The sequence below is a fragment of the Rhamphochromis longiceps genome, linkage group LG4 (assembly GCF_057381845.1).
Source record: "Rhamphochromis longiceps isolate RC_006_pf linkage group LG4, R_longiceps_female_GT1.1, whole genome shotgun sequence".
In the NCBI taxonomy this organism is placed as follows: Eukaryota; Metazoa; Chordata; class Actinopteri; order Cichliformes; family Cichlidae; genus Rhamphochromis; species Rhamphochromis longiceps.
Window position 1 is genome coordinate 37819943 of NC_140560.1, and position 25218 is coordinate 37845160.

Here is a 25218-nt window from a genome sequence, read left to right on the forward strand (position 1 = left end):
GAGAAGGAAGACAGGATAAAGACATGCTGTGGAAGAGAGACAGAGGTTAATAACAGATATGATTCAATGCAGAGAGGTCTGTTAATACATAGTGAGTGAGAAAGGTGACTGGAAAGGAAAAACTCAATGCATCATGGGAATCCCCCGGCAGCCTACGTCTATTGCAGCATAACTAAGGGAGGATTCAGGGTCACCTGGTCCAGCCCTAACTATATGCTTTAGCAAAAAGGAAAGTTTGAAGCCTAATCTTGAAAGTGGAGATAGTGTCTGTCTCCTGAATCCAAACTGGAAGCTGGTTCCACAGAAGAGGGGCCTGAAAACTGAAGGCTCTGCCTCCCATTCTACTTTTAAATACTCTAGGAACAACAAGTAGGCCTGCAGAGCGAGAGCAAAGTGCTCTAATAGGGTGATATGGTACTACAAGGTCATTAAGATAAGATGGGGCCTGATTATTTAAGACCTTGTATGTGAGGAGCAGGATTTTGAATTCTGGATTTAACAGGGAGCCAATGAAGGGAAGCCAAAACAGGAGAAATCTGCTCTCTCTTTCTAGTCCCTGTCAGGACTCTTGCTGCAGCATTTTGGATTAGCTGAAGGCTTTTCAGGGAGTTTTTAGGACTTCCTGATAATAATGAATTACAGTCGTCCAGCCTGGAAGTAATAAATGCATGAACTAGTTTTTCAGCGTCACTCTGAGACAGGATATTTCTAACTTTAGAGATGTTGCACAAATGGAAGAAAGCAGTCTTACATATTTGTTTAATATGTGCGTTGAAGGACATGTCCTGGTCAAAAATGACTCCAAGGTTCCTCACAGTGTTACTGGAGGCCAAGGTAATGCCATCCAGAGTAAGAATCTGCTTAGAGACCATATTTCTAAGATTTTCAGGGCCGAGTACAATAACCTCAGTTTGATCTGAATGAAGAAGCAGAAAGTTAGCGGCCATCCAGGTCTTTATGTCTTTAAGACATTCCTGCAGTTTAACTCATTGGTGTGTGTTATCTGGCTTCATGGACAGATAGAGCTGGGTGTCATCTGCATAGCAGTGTAAATGTATGCTATGTCTTCTAATGATGCTGCCTAAGGGAAGCATGTATAATGTAAACAGAATTGGTCCTAGCACTGAACCCTGTGGAACTCCATAATTAACCTCAGTGTGTGAAGAGGACTCTCCATTTACATGCACAAACTGGAGTCTATTAGATAGATATGATACAAACCACTGCAGTGCAGTACCTGTAATACCTACAGCATGTTCTAATCGCTCTAATAGGATATTATGGTCGACAGTATCGAACGCTGCACTGAGGTCTAGCAGGACAAGCACAGAGATGAGTCCACTGTCAAATAAGAACAGGATTGAATGGCTGTTCTTATTTGAAGTTTTGAAAAAGTTTGGTATTGGAAACAGATTTTTTAAATGGATTCAGTTGATATACTCCAACCCTCAAGCAGAGATTTTAACTAATGGTCTTTTTTCCACACCATTCAGATTATATCGTGGAACTAGACAGGGGTGCCCCTTGTCACCTCTCTTGTTCACCTTGGCAACTGAGCCTCTTGCGATGGCAATTCAGAATCATAAAAACATATCAGGAATTACAGTAATGCTGACCACCGTATTGCCCCATATGCAGATGATGTGATCCTGTTCTGCACCAATTTAAACAAATCAATACCATCCATTTTAAGTCTCATTAATACATTTAGTACATTTTCGGGTTATAAAATAAATTTTGATAAATCCGAAATATTATTTTTGAATAAAAATGAACGACAAAATCCTCCAATCAACACTCCCTTTCTGCTATCTGAACATGGGTTTACTTATCTGGGTGTGAAATTATCTCATCACAATTCCTTAACGACGTCAGTTACTACACTTCTAAACAGATGGATGAAACTACCTATATCTTTAATTGGTCGTATTAATATACTAAAAATGTAAATTTTGCCAAAACATCTTTACCTTTTTCAATCAGTATCTCTCTCTCCACCAAACTCTTTTTAGATTTGCAAAAACTATTCCGAAACTTTATTTGGAACAACAGAAGACCAAGACTCAGAATCTCATTACTAAACCTTCCTTATGAAAGAGGGGGTTTACAACTTCCAAATTTAAAGTGGTACTTCTGCTCAAATCAGAGCGGCAATGTTTTATTTTGTTAATGAGCAAACTCCAGTGTGGGTTTCTATGGAGTCCACAGAAATCAAAAGTCCCCCGAACTTATATCTTTACTCAGCCGACAGGAAGACACTAAATAAGCAAACTAAGAACCCCTTTTTAAAAAACACTATAATGATCTGGTTTGAGACACATAACTACTTCGGAGAAATGATCCAACTGTCTCGGTTTACTCCGATATTTGGAAATAACAGCTTTCTTCCTGGTGGGACGGATGCAGGTTTTAGATTTTGGTTCGATTGAGGTTTAAGAAAAGTGTCTGATATATTTAGGAATAATACTCTTATGTCTTTTGAACAACTTAGAAGTACTTTTTCTATTCCTGTCAAACCTTTTTTAAATTTCTTCAATTAAGAAATTTTATCTTAACCACACAAGGTAACAGTTTAGAAATCCCCACCTCCTCCTCTCTAGAGAACACAGTTATAAAGCATCTAAATGGGAGAGGCCGAGTGTTGGAGCCAAGTCCAGGCCAATAATTTCACTCAGTTACATCATGCCATATTTAAGTATTTGTCATGATCTTTAAGTTTCCATTATAATCTTGATCATTTTATGTTATAATGTAATATGCTGTGCTCCATAAATTAATCCTGCTTTATTAGTCTGTTGTTGTTGTAAAGTGTTGGTAGATGTCGTAAAGGGGTGTGTATTTGGCCCGCATGCGGAGGGGTGTGGGTAAAAAAGGTTAGGTAAGCAAGCAGGACGTGGAGCAACAGTTTTCTGACCGTCGCCGTTCTGACCGTCGCCGTTTTAATGTTATTTTTTGGTTGTAACATAAAGGAAATATAAACGGAGCGCCCACCAGAGGCATTTGTTTTGTACCTTTCGATTTGTTTGGAAAATAAATGTTTTGCCCCTTTTCTCCTTCGCCTCGTTTTTTTGCTACCGGAAGGCATCCAAGCGACTGAACAAGAGCACGAGTCAGAAACTTTACGTTCTGCAGAAGCGGCAAAGAAGGACCGAAGGCTGCCGCTACAATACCGAGTTTCTGCATTGTATAAATTATTTATGGAAAATTCCAAAGAATCAACACAGTCTATTTTAGAGGCTTGGAGGAAAGATTTGCAAATGGACATATCTGATGATGAGTGCTATAAATCATGCTCCTTGGCCCAGAGTCAGACAATTAATGTGCAATCTAAACTACTTCAATATAAATGGTTAACAAGACTCCGTCAAAAATGCATCATTTTAACTGAAACATCCCAGACTCCTGTATTAAGTGTGGAGTGGACAGGCACTTTATTTCACTGTATATGGGAGCGTCCACGTGTGAAAATCTTTTGGGAAAAGGTAATAAATCTGTTGAGTCAAATTATTAGCGATGTGATTCCACTTCATCCTAAAATATGTATTTTAAATATATACCCGAATAATTTTGTACCTGCTGCAAACAATAGAGCTCTGTTAACGACTGGACTTTTGGAAGCCAAGCGCTGTATTGCTATGTGCTGGAAAAATCAAAAAATATGTGGACTATCTCAGCGGCTTAATAGACTGACATCTATACTATCTATGGAGAAAATAACTTATGCATTAAGAAATAAACTGTACAAGTTTGGGGCTTTATGATCAAAATTCTACAATGTTTTGGAGAACTGCAACGTGCACACTGTGGCCTTAACGGCCTGAAGTGCTAACTTGATTTGTATATCTGTCTAGGGCTGTGCGATATGACCAGAATCTCATATCCCGATATAAGACATCTATCGTCTAATAACCATATAAATCACAAAAATGTAACATTTTCTGTAAATTCTGTGAATCTCGAGCAGCTCGACTTGCTTGAAGTGTTTCCAGCTGCGCATCATGTAGCTGGAGTCGAGTGTTTTAACCGATGCATGAAACGCTGTTTTCTTTGTGAGTATTTATTACACGGCGTGCTGCGGGGAAAAGCCTGTTCTAACGTTTGAGTCTAAGGTTTGTTTGTTTTTTAGCACCTGGCGTCTTTTTTTTTTTTTTTACTTCTCATCCGTAAATAATCTGCTCTTTCACGTGATTCAGTTTATTTTGAAAAGTCTCAACCGGATCTTGAGCTTTATTGTGAAAAGTTTATGTGGAACATAAACAAGCGGACACGCGATGCTGTTACCGTCGTTGTTGCTAACGACAACGCATAAAAACAGGCGCTTGTCCGTCTGTAGTGTGGTTATATTAAATATAAGAGGAAGAGAAGTTTATTAATACAGCCACTACAGTGACATCAGAACCATGAAAAAAAATTCCCGTAAACAGTTTATTTTGCGACACCACGAAACAAACGATAGCGTGAAATGCAACGACAGACGTTTTTATATCGTCATCAGATATATATCGTTATATCGAACAGTCCTATATCTGCCCTTCCCTTCTGTTATGGTTTGCTTTGTTTTTGTTTCTGTTACTATGTTGTTTTTGTTGTATGTTCACGGTGTATCATGTAAAACCGGTTAAAACCAATAAATAAATGTTAAAAAACCCCAAACAAAACTATCAGGACTCTTTTCCAGTTTATTGTCAACAAGTCTGCGATTGACTTTCAGATTAATCAACATCTGAAACATCCCGAATTTTTACAGCAAGTCCAAATCATGATGAGCGAGACGAAATTAAAACCTCGAAATGAAGCACATCGAGACAAAGAGCTCTCACAACACATGCAAAGACCAACCCAGAGGTGACCACTGTAAATCCGTCCTCAGGTCAGAACGCTAACCTGTGCTTCGTTTTCTGACGTGTCACAGTAATGTGTTTCAGGCTCCACTGAGTATAATTCAGGGTTTGCAGAAACCCCAGCAGACCCGCTGTTGTCTTGTTTGCTTCTTGTGGATCCCTGAGTAAGATGGTAGGGCTGACTGCTTTGGGTGATGTTGTCTAGATGCTGCTGTACACTGGTTCCAGCCTACAACAACACATTAAACAACAGTATTAAGTGACTATCCTCTGACAGTAGATTAGCTCAACTCACTGTCCATGAAAATAGAGGTGATGGAAAGTATATTTTAAACAACATACCTTTGGGAATTTGATGAGGTTATTGACAGCTTGAGATGCAGACATCTTTCCTGGTCTCTTTCGCCCTTGTGCAGATGGTGGTAGCAGATGTAGCAGCAGCAAGATAGTAGACAAGTCACTGTCCCAGCCTACAGACGAATAAACAAAGAATTACTCCAAAAATACATTGAATTGACAGAATTACCTATATAACCAACAATGGCAAATAAAAACAGTCACAATCATAGCATTCTCAACTTCAGTACCTGACTCAGCATTGCACATTAACTCCAAGAGCTCTGAGGTCGGGACAAGTCCATGACTTTCCTTTACAACCTTTGCTTTGAGATTGGTGAGCCACCTCTCCAAGAATTTGCTCCCAGTGACCTCACAAAACAGGAGTCGGAAATCTTGTTCTATCTGTAATGCAAAAATACAGAACATAGAGAGGTGTATGATTGAATCCTGCCTACAAATTACATCGGTATCATTTAAATGATAAGTGAACTTACTTTTGGGAGATTTGCAAACTGAGACGCTTCTTTCCTCCACAGCTTTTCGTTGAATGGTCTTCAACCGCCATGCAATGTATCCTGAACTGCTCTCTGGATCGTAGTAATGTTTCTATGTAATTAAATAAACGAAGAAGGACTATGTTATCAACATTTCTGAGGGCAATTATGTATTTCATGTTGAAAAGTTCCCTTTACTTACATATCCATGTTGTGAATATGGGTCTTCCAGATATGGAGACAGAGCAACAATGCCCTGCGCATACATCACTCTTACGTTTTTAGGGGGAGATGTCCTAATGTAGAAATTCAATAATTGGCATTAAATATCACAATTAAAAATAATACAATGTTTAAAATGTTTCTTTATATCTTACATTTTTGATTCTTACCCATGTCATTCTGTCATCTCAGCCTCAAGTATGTTTCTCATCCGTCTTCTGGTTGCATCTCTCAGAGATTTGGTTTTTCCATACTCTTAAACCTTTCTATAAAATAGGAACATTACTTAATATTACTTAACATGTCATTAACATTGCTATCAGTTAATTTACACAAAATACATATTTCTTACTAAATAATGAGCAAAACTCTAAAGTAGTGTATGCCTTTGGCATTTGCTTAAAATAATATAAACCAGTAAAGTTAACTTTATGGTAATGTTACCCACTTTTTCTGAAAGTATGTTCGCTTATGTAAGCTAATTAGCGATTATTAGCTTACTGATAAACGGTAATTTAGTTGTTCAAACTGTGCGATTTGACATGTGACAATGGTATTATTTAGACAGCAGAAATACATAGTTAAAATGTTTTAGGTTCATATTAACGCAGTGAGAAGATAACGAACATCTTAACTTTTAGCAACTGCTAGCATGTAGCTACTGGAATGCCATTAAACCTATGGGTAAATGCTGCTAACATGTCCTCGCTCGACATCAGTGAAACTATAAAGAGCTACTTAGTTTAAAAATACCTTTTAAACAATGTGACCAGTATGGGAACGTTAACTGTGGCAGTTCTTCGGAGAAAATTCCCTGCGCATTAGAGCTCTGAGGCCGCACACGCCTGCGGACTGGTAATAATCAACACTGTGTGAAGTCTTCACTGCGTGACTAACAAACTTTACACTGACTTTTAACTCTGATGTTAGAGCTGGTTTACTCCTCATAAAGTTGTAAATACTCTATCTAGGTTAAAATAGGTTTACTCTGAAATATTGACACTCCATTTTTTACTGTGTACATAACAAAATAACTGAGTCGTGATTGGCCAGTCGTGTCCAAAGGACCGTTAAGCTCCAATATTCCCAAATCAAACACAATAAGTCACCAAAACAGAACCACCGTGTCCTGAATCGAGTGCCCACACAAAGGTCGACCAGAAACTCTGTAGCTTTGTCAACAGGTTGAATCTCCACAAAGACACAACCAGCACATTTCAAATAAACCTCCAAGATCAAAACCCAAGAATTTTATCAAGTGGCTGGACAACACAGCGAGTCACTTTCCCGTCAGAGCTTGGTACGGCACTGTAACCGCATCGCTTTGTTGTCTGTTTATATTTGATTTTATTTTTTCTTTTATAATGTTTCTCTCTGAATCGCTGCACTGTGTGATCCATGTACGGTGCTCGTGTTCAGGCGTCAGTCTGGGGAACGCTTCGACTGCAACCATTACTCGCTCAAAGTGGCCGACAGCAAAATGAGGTCTGATCTTTGGAATGACAAGAAGTGGATGTGGCTGGCAGTTGAAGATCTGCTACCACATGTACCAGCCCGAGCCCTGCAGCTGAAAACACCACGGCTGATTTACAGGCTCATATTTCTGTATATGCAAACCTGCAGGCATGTGTGAGCCCATTTATGAACTATTACTGCTGAAAGTCAAATCTCCAGGTCTCGTTTTGTAATCTTCCACTTCAAAATGTCGACTCAGGTTTAATTTGAATTTAATTTAAAAGAAATTGTCACACTTCTTTGAACACGGCAGCATGTTCAGTCTGCTGGGGGAACGAAGCCAACAGACTCACAACCTTTCCTGGTAAAACACAGTACAAAGATGTACAGACAGACCAGTCTCAGGATGAACCAAACCAACAGCTCCAACAATGAGTTCAGGTCAGAGACGGGTCCCGGGTCATGTCCACAGCTCGGTGACAACACGATGCTGTTTCAGAACAAGAGCATCAGTGTCCAAGTCGACTCCCATCAGTTCAGGTGATTTTAATTTGAAATGTCTCATGTAGCTTAACTGGCTCGCCTCATTTTAAGGTTTTAACATATTACCAGATGACCAGCTGCCACTTCAAGATCATGTTCAGCTGCAGGCTCGACGTGTGCATTAAAAAGGTAGACGACCTTTAGAGTGGCAAAACCACCGTTTGGCCTCAGTTCAGTTCCTTGCTCAAGGGCAGTTTGTGGTAGCAGGCAACCCTAGCTCTCCCACCTATCGGTGTTTATCGTTGCTGCCTTCAGGTTATTCTCCGGTGATTCTGTATAATCAGCTCCAACAATGAGATTAACCACAGTGAGAGGAACAGGTGTAGAGAACATGAAACTCAACTTTCCCTGGAAAGTTTAAGCCCTATGGGAGTGTCCCCAAGAGGGCCGTGGACCCTCTATTGATCCTCTACCTAATCACATGAGCCAAAACTAAAACCTCCTGATGCATGCTCAATCATCTCTCACCATCTTACATGCTGTGATTGCAGCCATTCCCCAACTCTCTGTGAATGGGACTCATGGACATTGATCAGTGGTTGTTGATCAATGATCATGAGAATTTGCATAATTAAGATTAAGGAGCTGACCTCCCAGCCCATTGTTCCTCACTGGGCTGGTTCCAGTCATTATGCAAATGTCCTGTTTATAAGATTGAAACCTGCAGTCAGCTGAGACTGAAGACGTCACCTGGTGATGATGAAACGTTTCTCCCACTGAAAACGTGACAAAGATCAAATTTAGTCCAACAGTTTCTTTAAAACAAAAACCTGACGTTGGCATCGTTGAAGAGTTTGACTTCTTTCATAAAATAAAAATGGCCAACCAATCAAAAATGCTCCCTCTACTTTAAATGTTTGCAAAACAATGAAAGTGTTGATTTGGAAATAGAAACGTCATTAAAGATGTTTTTGTCCTGATGAGATTTGAATATGATGCCAAGTTTTCACCGAGTCAACAGGAAAGAACAGTTGTGAAACATCTCACAGCTAATTTGGATCTAATTAGCAACACGCTCGGCTGCACCGAGGCAGGAGGCAGGTTTATATTGAGCTCGCAGTCATTTAAATTCAGGCCTGCGGCGTGGGAGTGGTAATGACACTGTAACTGTCACGCTGTGTTGAAGTCGTGTTAGTGCTGCACAGGTCAGCACACTGCTGCAGGCCGACTCCCATAAACTGTCATTATGAGTTCACAAGCATCAGATTAGAGATGCAAACGTGTTCAGTGCCAAGCAGCAGCTACAGCAGGCGCTCGGTTTATCGCTATTTTTAGAGCAGTTTTATTGACGTGTGTTGACTTGGATAGATGTTTGAACCTGCCCATTAAACCTCAGCGTCACTCTGTGTTGGGCTCTTTCACATCCTCCTTTATGGGAACCGAGTTCACAGCCAAGACTTTGAGGAACATTTTAAAATGCAGTGAGAACGGCGAAAGCAGTAAAATCACACACAGAGCCAGAGGGTGACTGAAACCAGTGTTCAAGTCACCGTATTTATGTTAAAGTCGAGCTTTTATGTGGGAGAAACCAGCCAAAGGAGGAACACGGTTGGGAAAGACTTTAAGAAAGTCTCGATGTGTTGGACACTTTGTGATGATCACATAAAGTTACAACATTTGTTAAATGTAGAGGTCGTCGCTGAAGGTACTTTTCTATTTCTATCATATTTTCAGGATAAGACTTCCTGGACACTGAGGTGGTTCCTGATTCCTCACGCTGTTGTTGTCAGGACACGTTTTGATAAAGTGCGAGTTTCATGGAAATTGGGTGAGAACACCTTTGTTTGTGTAGCGTCTTCTAAATAGTGACACACACAACGGGACAGTGGAGGGGAAGAACCGGGAAATGAACTTCTCCAAAATAAAGACCCGTCGTTTTTCCAGAGCCGTGTGAGGGCGAATATTTGGATTCAGGCTCATGTTTAGAACTAGTGTTAGGTTGAAGTTGTTTTGGGGTTTTAAGTCCTGGTTATCAGGACAGGCCGGGTCCTCATAAGTACTGTAAACGAGTCACAACGTGACGACTGTGTTCAGGAGATTTTGTGTTTCTACTTTTACTTATTTATGAAAAACTTGTGTTGAAACACAAAAACATGACGACACAGTGCAAACCTGCTCATCGTTCACCTCTCACGGCTTTTAAATCGAGTGTCTGATTAAATGTTTAAAAATGATGACTTCCTATGGTAAATGCACTGATGTAGCGCTTTTCTACTCTTCTGAGCACTCAAAGCACTTTGCAGAACTTGTGCATTCAGCCATTCACTCCAGCACATTTTCTGAGTGCTTTCTAACTAACACACACTCATACTCCGATGGATGCATCAGAGTATGGAGAGTAATTTGGGGTTAGCATCTTGCCTAAGGACATTTGGCATGCAGTCTAATGGAAGCCAGGAATTGAACCACCAACCTTCCGATCAGTAGATGGCCTGCACTACCGCCTGAGCTACAGCCATAAAGCACTTTGCTTAACAAAGTGTGGACATCGAGCCAGCGTTGGTCTTTATTAATCCTCGTGACGGTGGCAGGTACAGCTGTGCTGGGACTTCGCTAACAAATACAAAAACTTATTAAAAAAGCATAAAAACAGGTCAAACTAATGATGTTTGATTTGTGCATTTTTTATGCAATCATATTTTTGCTGCCTGACGCTCTGATTTATATAAGAGCCACTAAACTCAACCTGAGCAATGACGCCCTGAGGCATGATGGGAGGAAACCGAGGCTGCAGCGGTGCGGGGCATGAAGCAGCCTGCAGAGTCGCTGCAGCTGCTGCCAAAACCCTCCGAGGGGTTTAAATAAAGTTCGAATGAAGGGCGAGAACAGTGACGCCAACATGACTGTGCGGGCCGTTCAGGTTTTTCAGCCACTTTGTACCCTGAATGTTTTACATATAAAAAAATGACCTTATTAAAAAATGTATTTGACCCAGAAGGAAAAACATATTCAGTTGTCCCACACTTTACCCAGAATGCACTGCAGGTACGCTGCAGGTTACTCTGATGCTTCTGACTCCCTGATTGGAGGAAACCTGAGCGCTCTTCTTCTCTGAGCTTAAAGAGGTGGAGGTCTGCTGTGCTGGCGCTGAAATAAAGACACACTCTGAGTTTTTATGTCGACTCTCGGTTTATTGTCAGCACTCTGAGAGGAGACGCTGATTGGCTGCAGCGGCTCAGCTGGTTAGGACAGAGGAGGACGTGGAGGAAGAAGAGGACACCACCTTCCCGTCAACAACCTCCTCGACCACCATCACCACCCGCTTGGTCGTGGTGCTCGAGGACTTGGTGGTGACACTGCAGACCAATCAGAACAGCGCACAGGTTAGCGTCTGCATCGCCCATTAGCTTCAGCTTCACTCATCGAAGCGCGAGTCTCACCTGCTGGTGGCTTCTCCGTCCAGCAGCCTCCTGTACTCAGCGATCTCCATCTCCAGCCGGGTCTTGATGTCCAGCAGCATGCGGTACTCCTGCCCCTGCCGCTCCAGGTCGGACCTCAGCTGCGTCAGCTGCTCCTCCAGCGACATCACCTGCAGGACAACAGAGTCACAGGTGAGACCGAAGAGCAGCGTGCTCAGGTACAACCCGCAAGCTCAGGATGAACAGCGGCTCACCTGCATCTGGTACCTGGAGAGCTGCATGGAGTAGCGGTTCTGCGTCTCAGCCAGAGAGGCCTCCAGCGACGCTTTCTGCAGAGGAACGCAGCGTTTGTGAGGTCAGCTGATCAAAAGCTACACCTGCAGTCAGACCCTTATTCAGATTTGACTCATCTCAGCCGTTCCTATCCTAAAACCTAGTTTTTATTGATCTTCCTCTCTGCTTTCAAACCTCGGCTCATGTGACCCGTCAGTGTTCAGACAGAAGATTAGAAACAGCCTGAAGTTCATCGGACGTTTATCGCCCGCCTCTGTTCACAGCTCGCCCCTCTCTCTTTTACAGTGAACAACCTGAAGCTCCTCCAGCTGCAGAATGGAGGTCATGTGACACTCACCATGCCCAACATGGACTGCAGCTCGATCTCCAGAGACTGCAGCGTGCGCTTCACCTCCGTGACCTCTGACCTGGACGTCTGCAGCGAGGTGGTTTGAGTGATGACCTCTTTGTTCAGAGTCTCAGTCTGCGCAGGAAACACGCACACAGGTTAATACACAGGAGACGTCTGCGGTCACAGGAAGTGATGTCATGGTGGTAGGTACCTTGGTCTGGAACCAGGACTCGAGCTCTCTCTGGTTTTTGGCGGTGACGGCCTCGTAGTGCTCTCTGATCTCAGCCATGACCTTTGTGAGGTCCTGCTGTGGACCGGCGTCCACCTCCACATGCACCTGACCGCTCATCTGATTCCGCATGGCGAGCAGCTCCTACACACACACACACACACACACACACACACACACACTCATGTTCAGCTAAAAACAAGTTTTCTTACAGTAAAAGAACAAAATCTGTGTTTAAGCAGCTGACTCCACACTCCACAGGCAACAACACTGATTTGACTCTCACACTCACCTCCTCGTGGTTCTTCTTCAGGAAGATTAGCTCCTCCTTCAGGCCCTCGATCTGCATCTCCAGGTCGCTCTTAGCCAGCGTCAGGTCATCCAGGACTTTCTTGAGCCCGCTGATGTCAGCCTCCGCCGACTGACGCATGGCCAGCTCATTCTCATACCTGCATGAGGAGGATGGATCACAGGTGAGGCTCAGTGATTCAATCTGAGCTGCTGTGGCGCCACCTGCTGTTCAAACTTCCTAATATCATTGGACCTTTTCCCCTGCAGTAACAGGAGTATTAACAATGACACTCATATCAGAGGAGATCCTGCTCCTGTGCATGCTTTATTTCAAATGTTCACCATGACACGCCGCTCTGATCTACTGCTGCTGATGGAGACTCCAAGCATCATCTGAAGCTAGGGCTGCCAATTTTTTAACCATCAAATAAGGGACACAACAGAGTGTAAATATGCACTGTGTGTGACATCGCAGATAGAATGGTAAATGGTAAATGGCCTGTATTTATATAGCGCTTTACTAGTCCCTAAGGACCCCAAAGCGCTTTACATATCCAGTCATCCACCCATTCACACACACATTCACACACTGGTGATGGCAGCTACATTGTAGCCACAGCCACCCTGGGGCGCACTGACAGAGGCGAGGCTGCCGGACACTGGCGCCACCGGGCCCTCTGACCACCACCAGTAGGCAACGGGTGAAGTGTCTCGCCCAAGGACACAACGACCGAGACTGTCCGAGCCGGGGCTCGAACCGGCAACCTTCCGATTACAAGGCGAACTCCCAACTCTTGAGCCACAATCGCCCCCAGATTGAACCAGATTTGCTGATTATACGGAATTTCCCAGTTGGCAACTCTATCAGAACGTCACCGATGCTCCGTCGATGTCTCCACCTGAAGCCTCATTTTGTCTCGAGAACCCAAAACATCTCATATTAGCACCACGTGGCGACAGTGGGGAGGAATAACATAATGCGAAGTTATGTGCTAACATTAAGTAGCACGTGATCTCAGACATGTGGACTGATGGCTGCAGCAGCCTCTGCTGGGCGTCAGAGGAACTGCAACCCGCTCTGCGGGTTCCTGCAGACTCACTTTGTCCTGAAGTCGTCAGCAGCCAGCCGGGCATTGTCGATGCTCAGGTGAATGGCTCCGTTTTTCTTGGTGGCTTCCTGAATCTGGAGACAAAAAACATCGTAATGGATGAAGATGAAACTTTATTGATCCACATTAAGGTGCTTTTATTTTGTAATTACCGATGCAGTGCAGGTCTTTTAGTTTGAAGAGTGTTTGTACTACAGGAAACACAAGGTCATGTTTCTTAATCAAGATAAATACTTGGCTGCCAGTGAAAGTCAGCAGGGGGCGGGGCCACAGGATTACTGATTACTGCCACGCCCCCTGCCAGTTCTAACCAATCAGACAGAGCAGTGATACTTTCCCATTTTCCATTTTTATTCACTTTTCATTTTACAGATATTTCAGAACTTTTAATTAACCAAAAATTTATTCTAATTAAAACAGACTTTATTCATCTTTGTGAGGAAAACCCAGATTGTCAGAGATGACTGAGGTTCAGATCAGAAAAGTAAAACCTCCTCAGACTGTGTGCTGGTTCACCCAGTTGGAGACTTCCTGCGTGATTAGATTTGACAGTTGTATAAATGCATTATTTTACATTTAATTTGTATTAACTGAGCTACAGCGTGTAGGTTTATGTTCTCTTTTCTAATTTTAGATCAGACATCCTTCAGTCCTCTGATTTCTGAAGGCACCGCTCCAGTTAAACGGGAGATTTGCTACCTTTGTCTGCAGCTCTTTCTGGGTTTTGTTCGGATGCGGGGTGAGGTGCAGCGCTGCTGAATGAAGCCTTTTGTTGTCCCTTCATGAACTAAAAGCAGCGTCCTGCGAGCGTAATCCTCAGATTTAAAAAGATGTGACTGTGGGGATGATGACTTCATTGAAGGACAGGTTAGCAGAAAGTTAAAGATCTAAAGACCAAGGACCGCTCAGCGAGTCCGGAGGAAAAACATTAACAAAGAGTTTCTGTGAGAAACAAACTGAAGATGAGTGAGAAGTAAAGCCTGGATATGGCCTGTAGAGGGCGCTCTGTGTCACAGCTTGGAGAGAGTGTAGAAAACTAAAGTTCTGCAGAGGAACAGATCCTGCAGATCATGATGAACGACGTTCAAAGGAACAGGACGAAGCTCGCAGTGACATCATCATTCAAAATAACGTAAACATGAAATAAACAGAGGGTTAAAAACGCAGCGCAGGTGAGAGCACCTGTGGGACCAGCTGTCAGAGGGAGGGTGAGGAAGCTTTACCTTTGCAGTGATGTCACTGATGGTGACGAAGAAGGTGGTGTAGTCCCGGGTGGAGGGGCCGACCTTGTTCTCCACAAACTGCCTGATCTTCAGCTCCAGCTCGGTGTTGGCCTTCTCCAGCTTGCGCACCTTCTCCAGGTAGGAGGCCAGACGGTCGTTCAGGTTCTGCATGGTGAACTTCTCGTTGCCGATCAGGCTGTCGTCCATGCCAGAACCGTTGTAGCTGACGGAGGACAAGTAGCCTCCGCCGAGTCCTCCGCCGAGGCTGCTATTGAGCCCTCCACCCACAGAGGAGGAGGAGATGCGGACTTCGGAGCCTCCAGCTCCACCGTACACGCTGCTGGCCCTCATGGAGCCGCTGCTGCCCATGGAGGACCTGACGGAGTGGGAGTATGAGCGGGTGAAGGAGGCCATGGTCGATGCTGCGTTCCTGCTGTAGCTGAAGACGACAGAGAGCAGAGTGAGGAGCTGCAGAGCTCTCCTCCTTTTTATAACTCCTGCAGCCTAAGAGCTGTCACTCAAACAGAAGGTGAGGCTGGGCGAGGCATGGGGGGGGGGTCACGGAAAAATGTAACCTGTAACACACTGATGCTTTTATCAACCCTGCTTCACCTGCAGGCTTGGCACGACCTTTGCATCCTGAAAGGAGGGAGATTAATGAGCAGACGACGCTTCAGCCAAAGCCTCAGTAAACATCAGCGACTCCTGAGGAATGACGGGTGTGGAGGGGGTGGTAACAGCTCGAGGAACAGCCCGACAGCAACAGCAGGCTGCGATCAGGCTCCCTGCTGCACACACGGGCCAAAGCTAGACCAAGGAGGCACCCTGCAGAGGAGCGATGACAGTGAAGCAGCTTAACACAAACAAAAACATGAATCTACAAAGTTACAATCAGTGCAGATCATCAGATATTCATCAGATAACCAGGGAACTGTTCAGAGCTCGGATGTTTTTAATGAAAGCTGTAAAATGTGACAGTTTGCTCTAAACATGGCTCGGTGGGCTGAGGTCACAGAGGCAGCGAAGAATCTCCAGATCCTCGAGCTGGAGGTCGGGGTCTCTGGACCTGAAAGCAGCTCCGCCTGTGAGCCCAACCTCGTGTTCAGGAACCAAAACACTGAACCAGCTGTATCCTCTCCAGGATACTTCAGGAGCTGCCTGCAGGACAGATTGTCCCACTTTCATCATGCGAGCCTCTGAAGGTGTCAGAACGAACACGCGTTTAACCTTTAAAGGTTAAAGCTCTTAATCTGAACACACCCTAACATCCTTTATTCAGTCACATCAAATCTATGCAGGGATTTAGGAAAGGTTAGTCCAAATCCACCCGGGACCTTCTCCAAGTCGCTCCTGCAGACTCTGACATCACCTCTGTATGTGTTATCATATTTTTTATTTTCTATCTTTCCTCAGCAGCAGTAATCAGAGTACTCTCACAGAGAGCTGTGTACTGAGAACTCGGGATATGAACGCAGGTACGTTTTGCAGTGAGCTGATCGCTGACTGTTTCATGAGGCAGTTGAGGATTGAGAAATCCAAACACGGCCGACATGTCGATGAGCTCTGTGAGAAATGATCTGAGGTTATCAGGTGCGAACACACCTGTGGAGTCCGAGCAGGTCGAGGGTCGCTGCCGTGGGAGTAAAAGGAGAGCAAACACACACGTGGGCGTTCAGGAACGCCGTTCACTCAGAGAAACGCACCAATAATTTCTAATTAAAGCCAAAACAACATGTTTTACTTTATTTAAAGCTGCTCTGTGAGTATCCTTCATGTAACCCTCTGTTTTCAGGCCGTTATAAGAAGATTGTCTCTTGCACAAACAACACGCAGCAACACTACATGAGCGGGAGGAGGAAGGTATGGGCCTGCAGCTTGGCTCACTCTGGCTTCTGCTCCGTGGGTGCTGGGTGACCCTCGACACCTGTGTGACACCTGTGTGCACCCAGGTGTGCTAAAGAACCAAACGGGACAAGAACAAAAAGCGTCTCTCTTCCTCAGAGGAGACTTTCTCTGCTCTCAAACAATCGCCTGTGTTTGCCAGCTGAATGTCATCACTTTTCTTTGGAAACATCCTGAGCTGGAACACTTTAATCTCCTGCCCTTTGAACGTGCTCATTACTCTGACTGTCGCTGTGTTTATGACCACCCCTCCCCATTCCTTTGTGAAACCCCACGCCCAGGGCTCGGAGCCGATCACGCCCTCCTCAGGACTGTAAACCTGCCCGTTTCACACAGCGAGGGGAGGGGATTAAAATCACAGTGAAACTGCCCTCTCGGTTCGCTGCCATCAGTGAATGTCGCCTAACCTGCTTCTACACCCTGAGCTGACCTCTGACCCTTCCTGGCTTTCTCCCAGCGTGATGCTTGACTTTCACTGTATGACACGATGACAGCCGTCACTCACCGAGACGTCTCTGACCCGCCCCGCAGGAGAAGCCGAGCCGGTCTCTGCTGATCGCTCTGAGCTGAGGTTCCAAAACTCGACATGGCAACAATTATCAAAATGTTCTTAATTTATGTTTCTTAACAAACACACGACACAACAGAAGACGTGTTTTATTAACAAAAGAACAGCAAACATGTCAAACGTTTAAACTAAGAAACATTTTAAGAACTTTTCAGTTTGATTACATCAAAATGTCTCTAAAAGGTTGAGATGGAAGCAAAAAGTCTGGAACGGTCAGCAGTGCTAAAGAAACAGCTGGAGGAAACTGTTTCTGCTGTTTAACGCCCGATCATGTGACCTGCTGACAGGTCACATGATCGGGTATCAAAAGAGTGTATCAGAGAGGCAGAGCGTCAATAACAAACTGAATCATGTTCCTCACTGTGAACATCTCATCAGCTACACAACACGACATCATCAGCAGAACCTCTGTGCGCAGGGACGAGGCCGATAACCGTGACCTTCAAACTCCGCTTCCAGAAACCGGCATCTACGAGCAGCTCAGTGAGCCGCCCACACGTGCAGGTTACAGCGCCATCAGGCAGAGAAGCCACACGTCGCCACGATGGAGAAACAGCGCTGTTGAGTGTCCGTGAATGCAACAACAGGGTGAAGCAGAGCCAGGACTGCTGCACAGCTGGAATCCTCCATCAGACCCGAACAGCTGCTGTGTTTGTATTTAACTGAAGAACTCATTTCCAGCTAAGCTTACCTGGAAAAAAAACAGCGATTTGTCAGGAGCGACAGGTGTGCAGGGCGTTACACTTTTAGTAACCAGGTGACAGTGTTTCCTGAGAAGGAACGCACATACCATCCCACCGGGGAAAGTACCACAGCTGTAGAAGACCTCCTGTGTGGTACCGGTACCAAAGACCTCCCATCCCAAGGACCTCAGCAGCTACAGGCTGGTAGCCCTGACAGCACATCTGATGAAGACCCTCGAGAGGTTGGTTCTAAACCATCTGCGCCCCCTGGTGAGGTCTTCATTGGATCGGCTGCAGTTTGCTTACCAGCCTGGCATCGGGGTGGAGGACGCCATCATCTACCTCCTGCACCGAGCTCTGACTCACCTGGAGAAGCCTGGAAGCACTGTGAGGATCATGTTCTTTGATTTCTCCAGTGCTTTCAACACCATCCAGCCACGACTTCTGAGGGACAAGCTGGAAGCTATCAGGAGTGGACCACCACATGTCCCAGTGGATACTGGACTACCTCACAGGATGCCCACAGTATGTGAGGTCACAGGGCTGTGTCTGACACGCTGGTCTGCAGTACGGGGGCCCCACAGGGAACTGTGCTGGCACCGTTCCTCTTCACCCTCTACACTGCAGACTTCTCCATCAACTCCCCACGCTGCCACCTACAGAAGTTTTCTGACGACTCTGCCATAGTCGCCTCATCACAGGTGAGGACGACTCAGAGTACAGACAGTGGACTCTGGACTTTGTGGACTGATGTCAGCAGAACCACCTGCTGATCAACGCCAGGAAAACCAAGGAGCTGGTGGTGGACTTCCGGAGACGCAGACCCACCACACTGACAGCGGTGAACATCCAGGGAGTGGACATTGAGATAGTGGACTCTTATAGGTACCTGGGTGTTCACCTGAATAATAAACTGGACTGGAGCCACAACACTGATGCTCTGTACAGGAAGGGTCAGAGCAGACGCTACCTGCTGAGGCGGCTGAGGTCATTTGGAGTCCAGGGAGCGCTTTTAAAGACCTTCTATGACTCTGGTGGCATCTGTCATTTTTTACAGTGTGGTGTGTTGGAGCAGCAGTTTATCGGCAGCTGAGAGGAAGAGGCTGGATAAACTCATCAGGAAGCCCAGCTCTGTTCTGGGATGCACCCTGGACCCAGTGCAGGTGGTGGGAGACAGAAGGACTCTGGCCAAAATAGCATCTCTGATGGACAGAGTCTCCCAGCCCATGCATGTAGATGTTGCTGAATTGCAGAGCTGCTTCAGTGACAGACTGCTGCATCCTCGATGCATGAAGGAGCGTTTCTGCAGGTCCTTCCTCCCTGCAGCTGTCAGACTGCACAATCAGAACTGCTCCCAACAAACACAGATGTTTACATCAATGCTGTAATTTGCACTAATCAATGAAACAACTACTACTGTTGTAACTTGCATATTATTTTTCTCAGAGTATATGAAAAAACCTTTACTTTAATCTTAATAACTGTACAGTACTCTGTTTTTGTAACTATTGTCCATGATGTAAATATTTTTTCTGTAGAAATGGTTTGTGTTTCTGTTCTGTGTGTAAATGTGCTTTTATTCTGCTGCTGTTCCAACCAAATTTCCCCTTGTGGGACAATTAAAGGATTATTCTGTTCTGCCAGAGCTCTTAGCTTAAACCACAGTATGGCCTCACTGAAGGTTTCCACAAACATGCAGCTGTGGTACTGAGAGTGTTTCGTTTCCATGTGAGCAAACAGTTTAACAACTGGATACTAGTGGTGTGCGATGCTGCATTTTTTTGGTATCGATCTGATACCAAATAAATACGGGCCAGTATCGCAGATACTTTTCAATAAATAAGGTGGATGCGTCATTGAATTGCAAATCTCAATGAATTTCCATGACCTTGAGTGTTTTTTGTGATCCATTTTATTTTAAATAGTTAAACCCCAGGACATAATTAGGACAAAGTTCATAATTAAATAGAAAATGAATATTATCTTTTTTTTTTTGGGGGGGGGGGGATCTTAAATAAAAATGCTTGCAAACCAGTAAAGAAATTAAAACAAACAAGTACTGTTGAGACACTATAATACAAAAATTACAATAAAAATTCTCAACAACAACAACAACAACTGCTGAGAATATAAATAACAGCTGTTGCAGTGTTCCCCTCAACAGGCTTCCTCCAGGAGCCCTGAACAAATGCACGAGCCGCTCTGAAGTCTCGGGTCTTTGATATTCCAGACCTGAACGATGTGGAAACTGCTTTCTTCCAGTCTCAAACGACACAACTCCAACAGACCAAATCACCAGTTAAAGTAAAAGGCATCTCTGTAAATGCCGTTGAGCAAAGCAGATACGTATAACCAGCAGACGTCTTACAGCAAAGCTAAATGCTGTCACATGACGCCTCTGCACGAGGATCCCAATGTGCTACAGCGAACACACCAAAGCCACATGTGACCTGCACACAGAAGCACAACAAGACAGTTACAAAAACCAAAAGTAGCAACACCCAGTGATCTTTGTCTCCACCCCACAGACAGTCGTGTACCATGTGGTCCTACACCATCAGCGCACGGCTACAACTACACCCTCTACACCAACTCAACCAAAGGCCCACCTGCTTCAGAACCATAACTAATGAAGGATCTCAACCTGCTCCCAGTTCCCTGCAGAGGTCAGAGCCACTGGTTTACTTTGAGCAACTCCCAATAATCTGATACACAACACCAACAACAGTAACCTCACTTTATCAGAGGCGCACGGGGCTCGAGGAAACTAAACCCAAACTCGGGAGCGAGCTACCAAACTCCTCAGTGTACCCCACCCAAGATAACCAAAGAATTTAATTTATACAGCAACAAATCACAGCAACAGTTGCCTCAAGGTGCTTTATATTGTAAGGTAGACCTACAATCATACATAATAAATGCACATACTTCGATGGAAGGGCAGCACAGCCACCCAGCTGAAACACACTTAGTAAAAAGAGTTTACTCAATCACCAGGAACACATGAACCATCAGTCACCCACTACAAAAACTCAAAAACATCCAACATAGGCAAGGCAAGTTTATTTGTATAGCACAATTCAACAACAAGGTGATTCAAAGTGCTTTACAGAGACATTAGCAACAAAAACAAATAAAAAGCATGATTTATAATTGATTAAAACAAGCAAACAAACAAACTAACTAATTAACAAACAAACAACAGTATATAAAATCAAAACAGATAAAATCAGAACAGTAGATAAAATCAGTAGTTAAATGTAAGTTTTGAAATTTAAGCTTAAAGTGTGGATTTGGTGCTTTATTCAAATGCAGCTGAGAACAGGTGAGTCTTCAACCTGGATTTAAATAAACTGAGTGTTTCAGCTGATCTGAGGCTTTCTGGGAGTTTGTTCCAGATATAAGGAGCATAAAAGCTGAATGCAGCTTCTCCGTGTCTGGTTCTGACTCTGGGAACTGATAAAAGACCGGATCCAGATGACCTGAGGGATCTGGATGGTTCATACTGGGTCAGGAGGTCACTGATGTATTTTGGTCCTAAACCATTCAGAGCTTTATAGACCAGCATCAGAACTTTAAAGTCTATCCTCTGACGGACAGGCAGCCAGTGTAAAGACCTCAGAGCTGGACTGATGTGGTCCACTTTTTTGGTCTTACTGAGGACTCGAGCAGCAGAGTTCTGAATGAGCTGTAGTTGTCTGACTGATTTTTTAGGTAGACCTGTAAAGATGCTGTTACAGTAATCAAGCCTACTAAAGATGAATGCATGGACTAGTTTTTCCAGGTCCTGTTGAGACATCAGATCTTTTATCCTTGATATATTCTTGAGGTGATAGTAAGCTGACTTTGTTATTGTCTTAATGTGTTTTTCTAAGTTTAGGTCTGCATCCATCACTACACCCAAATTTCTCGCCTGGTTTGTGGTTTTTAGATGTATAGATTGAAGTTCTCTGGTGACCTGTAATCGTTTTTCTTTGGCGCCAAAGACTATTACCTCAGTTTTGTTTTTGTTTAGCTGGAGAAAATTGTGGCACAACCAGTCATTGATTTCCTCAATGCATTTACCAAGAGCCTGTACAGGGCCTCGGTCTCCTGGTGACATTGTGATATATATTTGTGTGTCATCTGCATAGCTGTGGTAGTTTATTTTGTTGTTGTTTATAATCTGTGCCAGTGGGAGCATGTAGATGTTAAACAGAAGGGGTCCCAAGATGGAACCTTGGGGAACTCCACATGTGATACTTGTCTGCTCAGATGTGAAGTTACCTATTGATACAAAGTATTTCCTGTTTTCTAAGTATGTTTTGAACCAGTTTAGTACAGTTCCTGAAAGACCTGTCCAGTTCTCCAGTCGTTTGAGTAATATGTTGTGGTCAACTGTATCAAATGCTGCACTGAGATCCAGTAAAACTAGGACTGACATTTTTCCACTGTCTGTATTCAGACATATGTCATTAAACACTTTGGTCAGAGCGGTTTCAGTGCTGTGGTTCTGTCTAAAACCTGACTGGAAGGCATCGTAGCAATTATTCTGTTTTAAGAAGTAACTGAGCTGTTGAGAAACTGCTTTTTCAATGATCTTACTTAAAAATGGGAGGTTTGAGATCGGCCTGTAGTTGTTCATTTGTGTCTTGTCAAGATTGTCCTTTTTCAGTATAGGTTTGATTACAGCAGTTTTTAGTGATTCTGGAAACACACCTGACATTAAGGAAAAGTTGACGATCTGTAACAGGTCTGACTCTAAAGTCTTTGAGACCTTTTTGAAAAAACTTGTTGGCAGGACATCTAAACAGCAGGAGGAGGAGTTCAGTTGACCTAAGATGTCCTCCAGGTCTTTGCTGTTAACAGGGTGAAACTGTTTCATGGTGTTTAAAAGAGTAAAGTATCCGTGTGGGGCCTGTGGAGGTGAAGGCGATTTGTTCATTCCTCAGCCTCCAGTGATGGTTCACCATGAACTGAACCATCTGAATAAAAATATTGTTAAAATATTAAAACATCCAACTCGAGTTAGAACTTCATATTTAAGATTGAATTTACTGAGCAGTTCGTGTCTTGATGGATGATTGAGCATCAAGACACGTCTGAAAACAATCATCTTCCTCTTGTTGTTTCTCCGGCTGTCTGGGTGGAGGCGCCACATGTCCGGCGAACTCCCGCCTCTGTTTGTCCAAAGTTCACAGAACTGTTTGTTTGCTGAGCTGGGACTAAATGCCTCTCTAAACTCAGATACAGGTTATGAACTTCCTGACTGATGTCTGCAGCATGAACGAATGGAGGTGATGAGGAGGTGAAGACGATGAGTAGGGGTGTAAGCAATCCTGGGACGAGATTATGCTCTGATTTGTTGAGCACAGTGTTGGGAAGGTTACTTTTAAAATGTATTCCATTACAGAATACATGCCCCAAAATGTATTCTGTAACGTATTCCGTTACGTTACTCAATGACAGTAACGTATTCTGAATACTTTGGATTACTTAATATATTATCATGCTTTTTACAACAACGTGAATGTACTATTGCTGTGTGATTTATTACTATTACTGAAGGTCCGCGACTCCGAACTGTAGTAAAGGGACCTCTGACTAATACGGCGGGGTCCCTGTCGGCTCGTAGCCGAAAAATAGCTTTACTTTGTTGTGTGGGTCAACTTTGCTAGCAGAGACAGAGAGAGGCGTTGAAAGGCTCCAACGGAACTTATTGTTTTCGGAGGAAAACACGAACACAGCGTACAGTCGAGTCTTAACAGCTTACTTACAACTGGGCTCGTCAGGCTCTCTTCTTGGCTGCAGTGGTTATTATTATATTTACATGCTTCCAGCTCCCGTTTTTCCTCGACGACAACTCGTACCTTTCCACTCCCCTTTTTCTCCCTCCTCGCTCACAGACACATAACGTGTATGGCAGTCCATTCTCCCTGCAACACGGACTACACTGAACATGATGCTACATTCTTTAGAGCTATGCTTGTAGCATTCTGCCTGTTAGCTTAGCACAACAACAACAACAACAACAACGAAAAGGCGCTCTCTCACCCAGGAAACACACAGTCGCAGAGAGAGAGCGTCGCCCTGTAACCATGGCAACCGTAACGCTGCCGCCTGGAACAACAGAACGTAGCTGTCAAACAAAACCCAAACAGTCCTGACCCGCGACAATATGAAACAGGAAAGTACCGCAGTGTAATCCATTTATTTCAACAAAGTAACTGTATTCTGAATACCACCTTTTTAAACGGTAACTGTAACGGAATACAGTTACTCATATTTTGTATTCTGAATACGTAACGGCGGTACATGTATTCCGTTACTCCCCAACACTGGTTGAGCAGCACCTCCGTCTGCACCTACTAAGGTAACTTGATTTATATTTTGAGAAAGCAAACTGCCTTCAGATTGAACTCATCGTTGACTGAAAGATGCTCCAGTCCAGCCCAGTTTTCTTTATTCTTTAAAATATGAATTTGTTTCTATTCCGTTTTCACTCGTGTTCATGTTCATGCTGCAGACATCAATGAAGCCGTGGTTGTGGCACCAGCTTAGCTTATTTCAGAGGAAGTTTGGAGTAAGAACTATGGAGGACGCAGAGCTGAAGACAGAATCAACGGGGAACTACAAATATGGCTCCCATCGAGCAGCAACAACATGGGTTCGTGATAGAAACGGATATCAGCTACTGGAGCTGACGCTGGTTCTGCAGACCTGGTTCTGGTTCCTTATTTCCTGCCAGGCATGATGTGGTTTATCCCTGCAGAGCAGCAGACGAGCTGAAATCACTCTGCTGAATATTTTTACTATCGTGGCCTCTGAGTTCACTCTTCCTAGAACTCGTCGAGTCTCACTGGTATCAAAAAGCCTCAAATACCTCACTGATAATAACAGACGCAAAGCCTTCCAGCAGTTTCTAAGCCTCAGGGCTGTTGGACTCACTCCAGCATCAAATAGCACAACCAGCAGTTACACAAACACAAGTGCGACAGAAACGAGGCTGAAAATAGGCAGACAGACGGGTTATTTACTGACCTCGGCCGCACGTGTGAACAGCACTGCTGCTGTTTATCAGGAGTTCAGTCTTTCCCATTAGTTCAGTTTAAGGAGCAAATGCACACATCACAACTCTTTACGTGAGTCCTGCTTTGACTGTGCAGGCTGTCCCACAGGTGTGCTCACTCAACTGATTCAGCAACACAAAGGACGCACAATCATTCAGCCACAGACACTGAAGCAACCACGGCAGCTTTCAGAGCACTGAAACAGAAACATCTTTGTTGGAGTTTCAGAAAGAAGCTTCTGAACCGGTGAAGATGCAGAAAGTGTAAAACCGAGTGAACAAGAAGC

The 25218-nt window shown here is 44.1% G+C and overlaps 2 protein-coding genes across 2 annotated transcripts; both read right to left on the minus strand.

Moving 5' to 3' along the window:
• Window positions 1-2508: 2508 nt before the first annotated feature.
• LOC146672330 (uncharacterized) lies at window positions 2509-10855 on the minus strand. The gene is made up of 6 exons (XM_085404911.1): window positions 6067-10855; window positions 5877-5970; window positions 5675-5786; window positions 5429-5582; window positions 5184-5311; window positions 2509-5070 (listed from the first exon to the last, which is right to left on the minus strand). The coding sequence occupies exons 4-6, from the start codon at window positions 5445-5447 to the stop codon at window positions 4867-4869; spliced, it is 351 nt and encodes a 116-aa protein (XP_085261037.1). The 5' UTR covers window positions 5448-5582; window positions 5675-5786; window positions 5877-5970; window positions 6067-10855; the 3' UTR covers window positions 2509-4866.
• A 149-nt stretch (window positions 10856-11004) lies between these two features.
• Window positions 11005-15196, minus strand: LOC146672331 (keratin, type I cytoskeletal 13-like). Its single transcript, XM_085404907.1, has 8 exons — window positions 14731-15196; window positions 13499-13581; window positions 12400-12556; window positions 12090-12251; window positions 11885-12010; window positions 11508-11582; window positions 11275-11423; window positions 11005-11190 (listed from the first exon to the last, which is right to left on the minus strand). The coding sequence occupies exons 1-8, from the start codon at window positions 15142-15144 to the stop codon at window positions 11070-11072; spliced, it is 1287 nt and encodes a 428-aa protein (XP_085261033.1). The 5' UTR covers window positions 15145-15196; the 3' UTR covers window positions 11005-11069.
• Window positions 15197-25218: the final 10022 nt, after the last annotated feature.

Coding starts and splice junctions, on each gene's coding strand:
- LOC146672330 (XM_085404911.1), bottom strand. Junction 5,071..5,183: donor ACCTCATCAAATTCCCAAAG/GTATGTTGTTTA, acceptor GTGTTGTTGTAG/GCTGGAACCAGTGTACAGCA.
- LOC146672331 (XM_085404907.1), bottom strand. CDS start 15,144: ATGGCCTCCTTCACCCGCTCATACTCCCACTCCGTCAGGTCCTCCATG. Junction 12,557..13,498: donor GCTGACGACTTCAGGACAAA/GTGAGTCTGCAG, acceptor CTCCTCATGCAG/GTATGAGAATGAGCTGGCCA. Junction 12,011..12,089: donor AGTCCTGGTTCCAGACCAAG/GTACCTACCACC, acceptor TTTCCTGCGCAG/ACTGAGACTCTGAACAAAGA.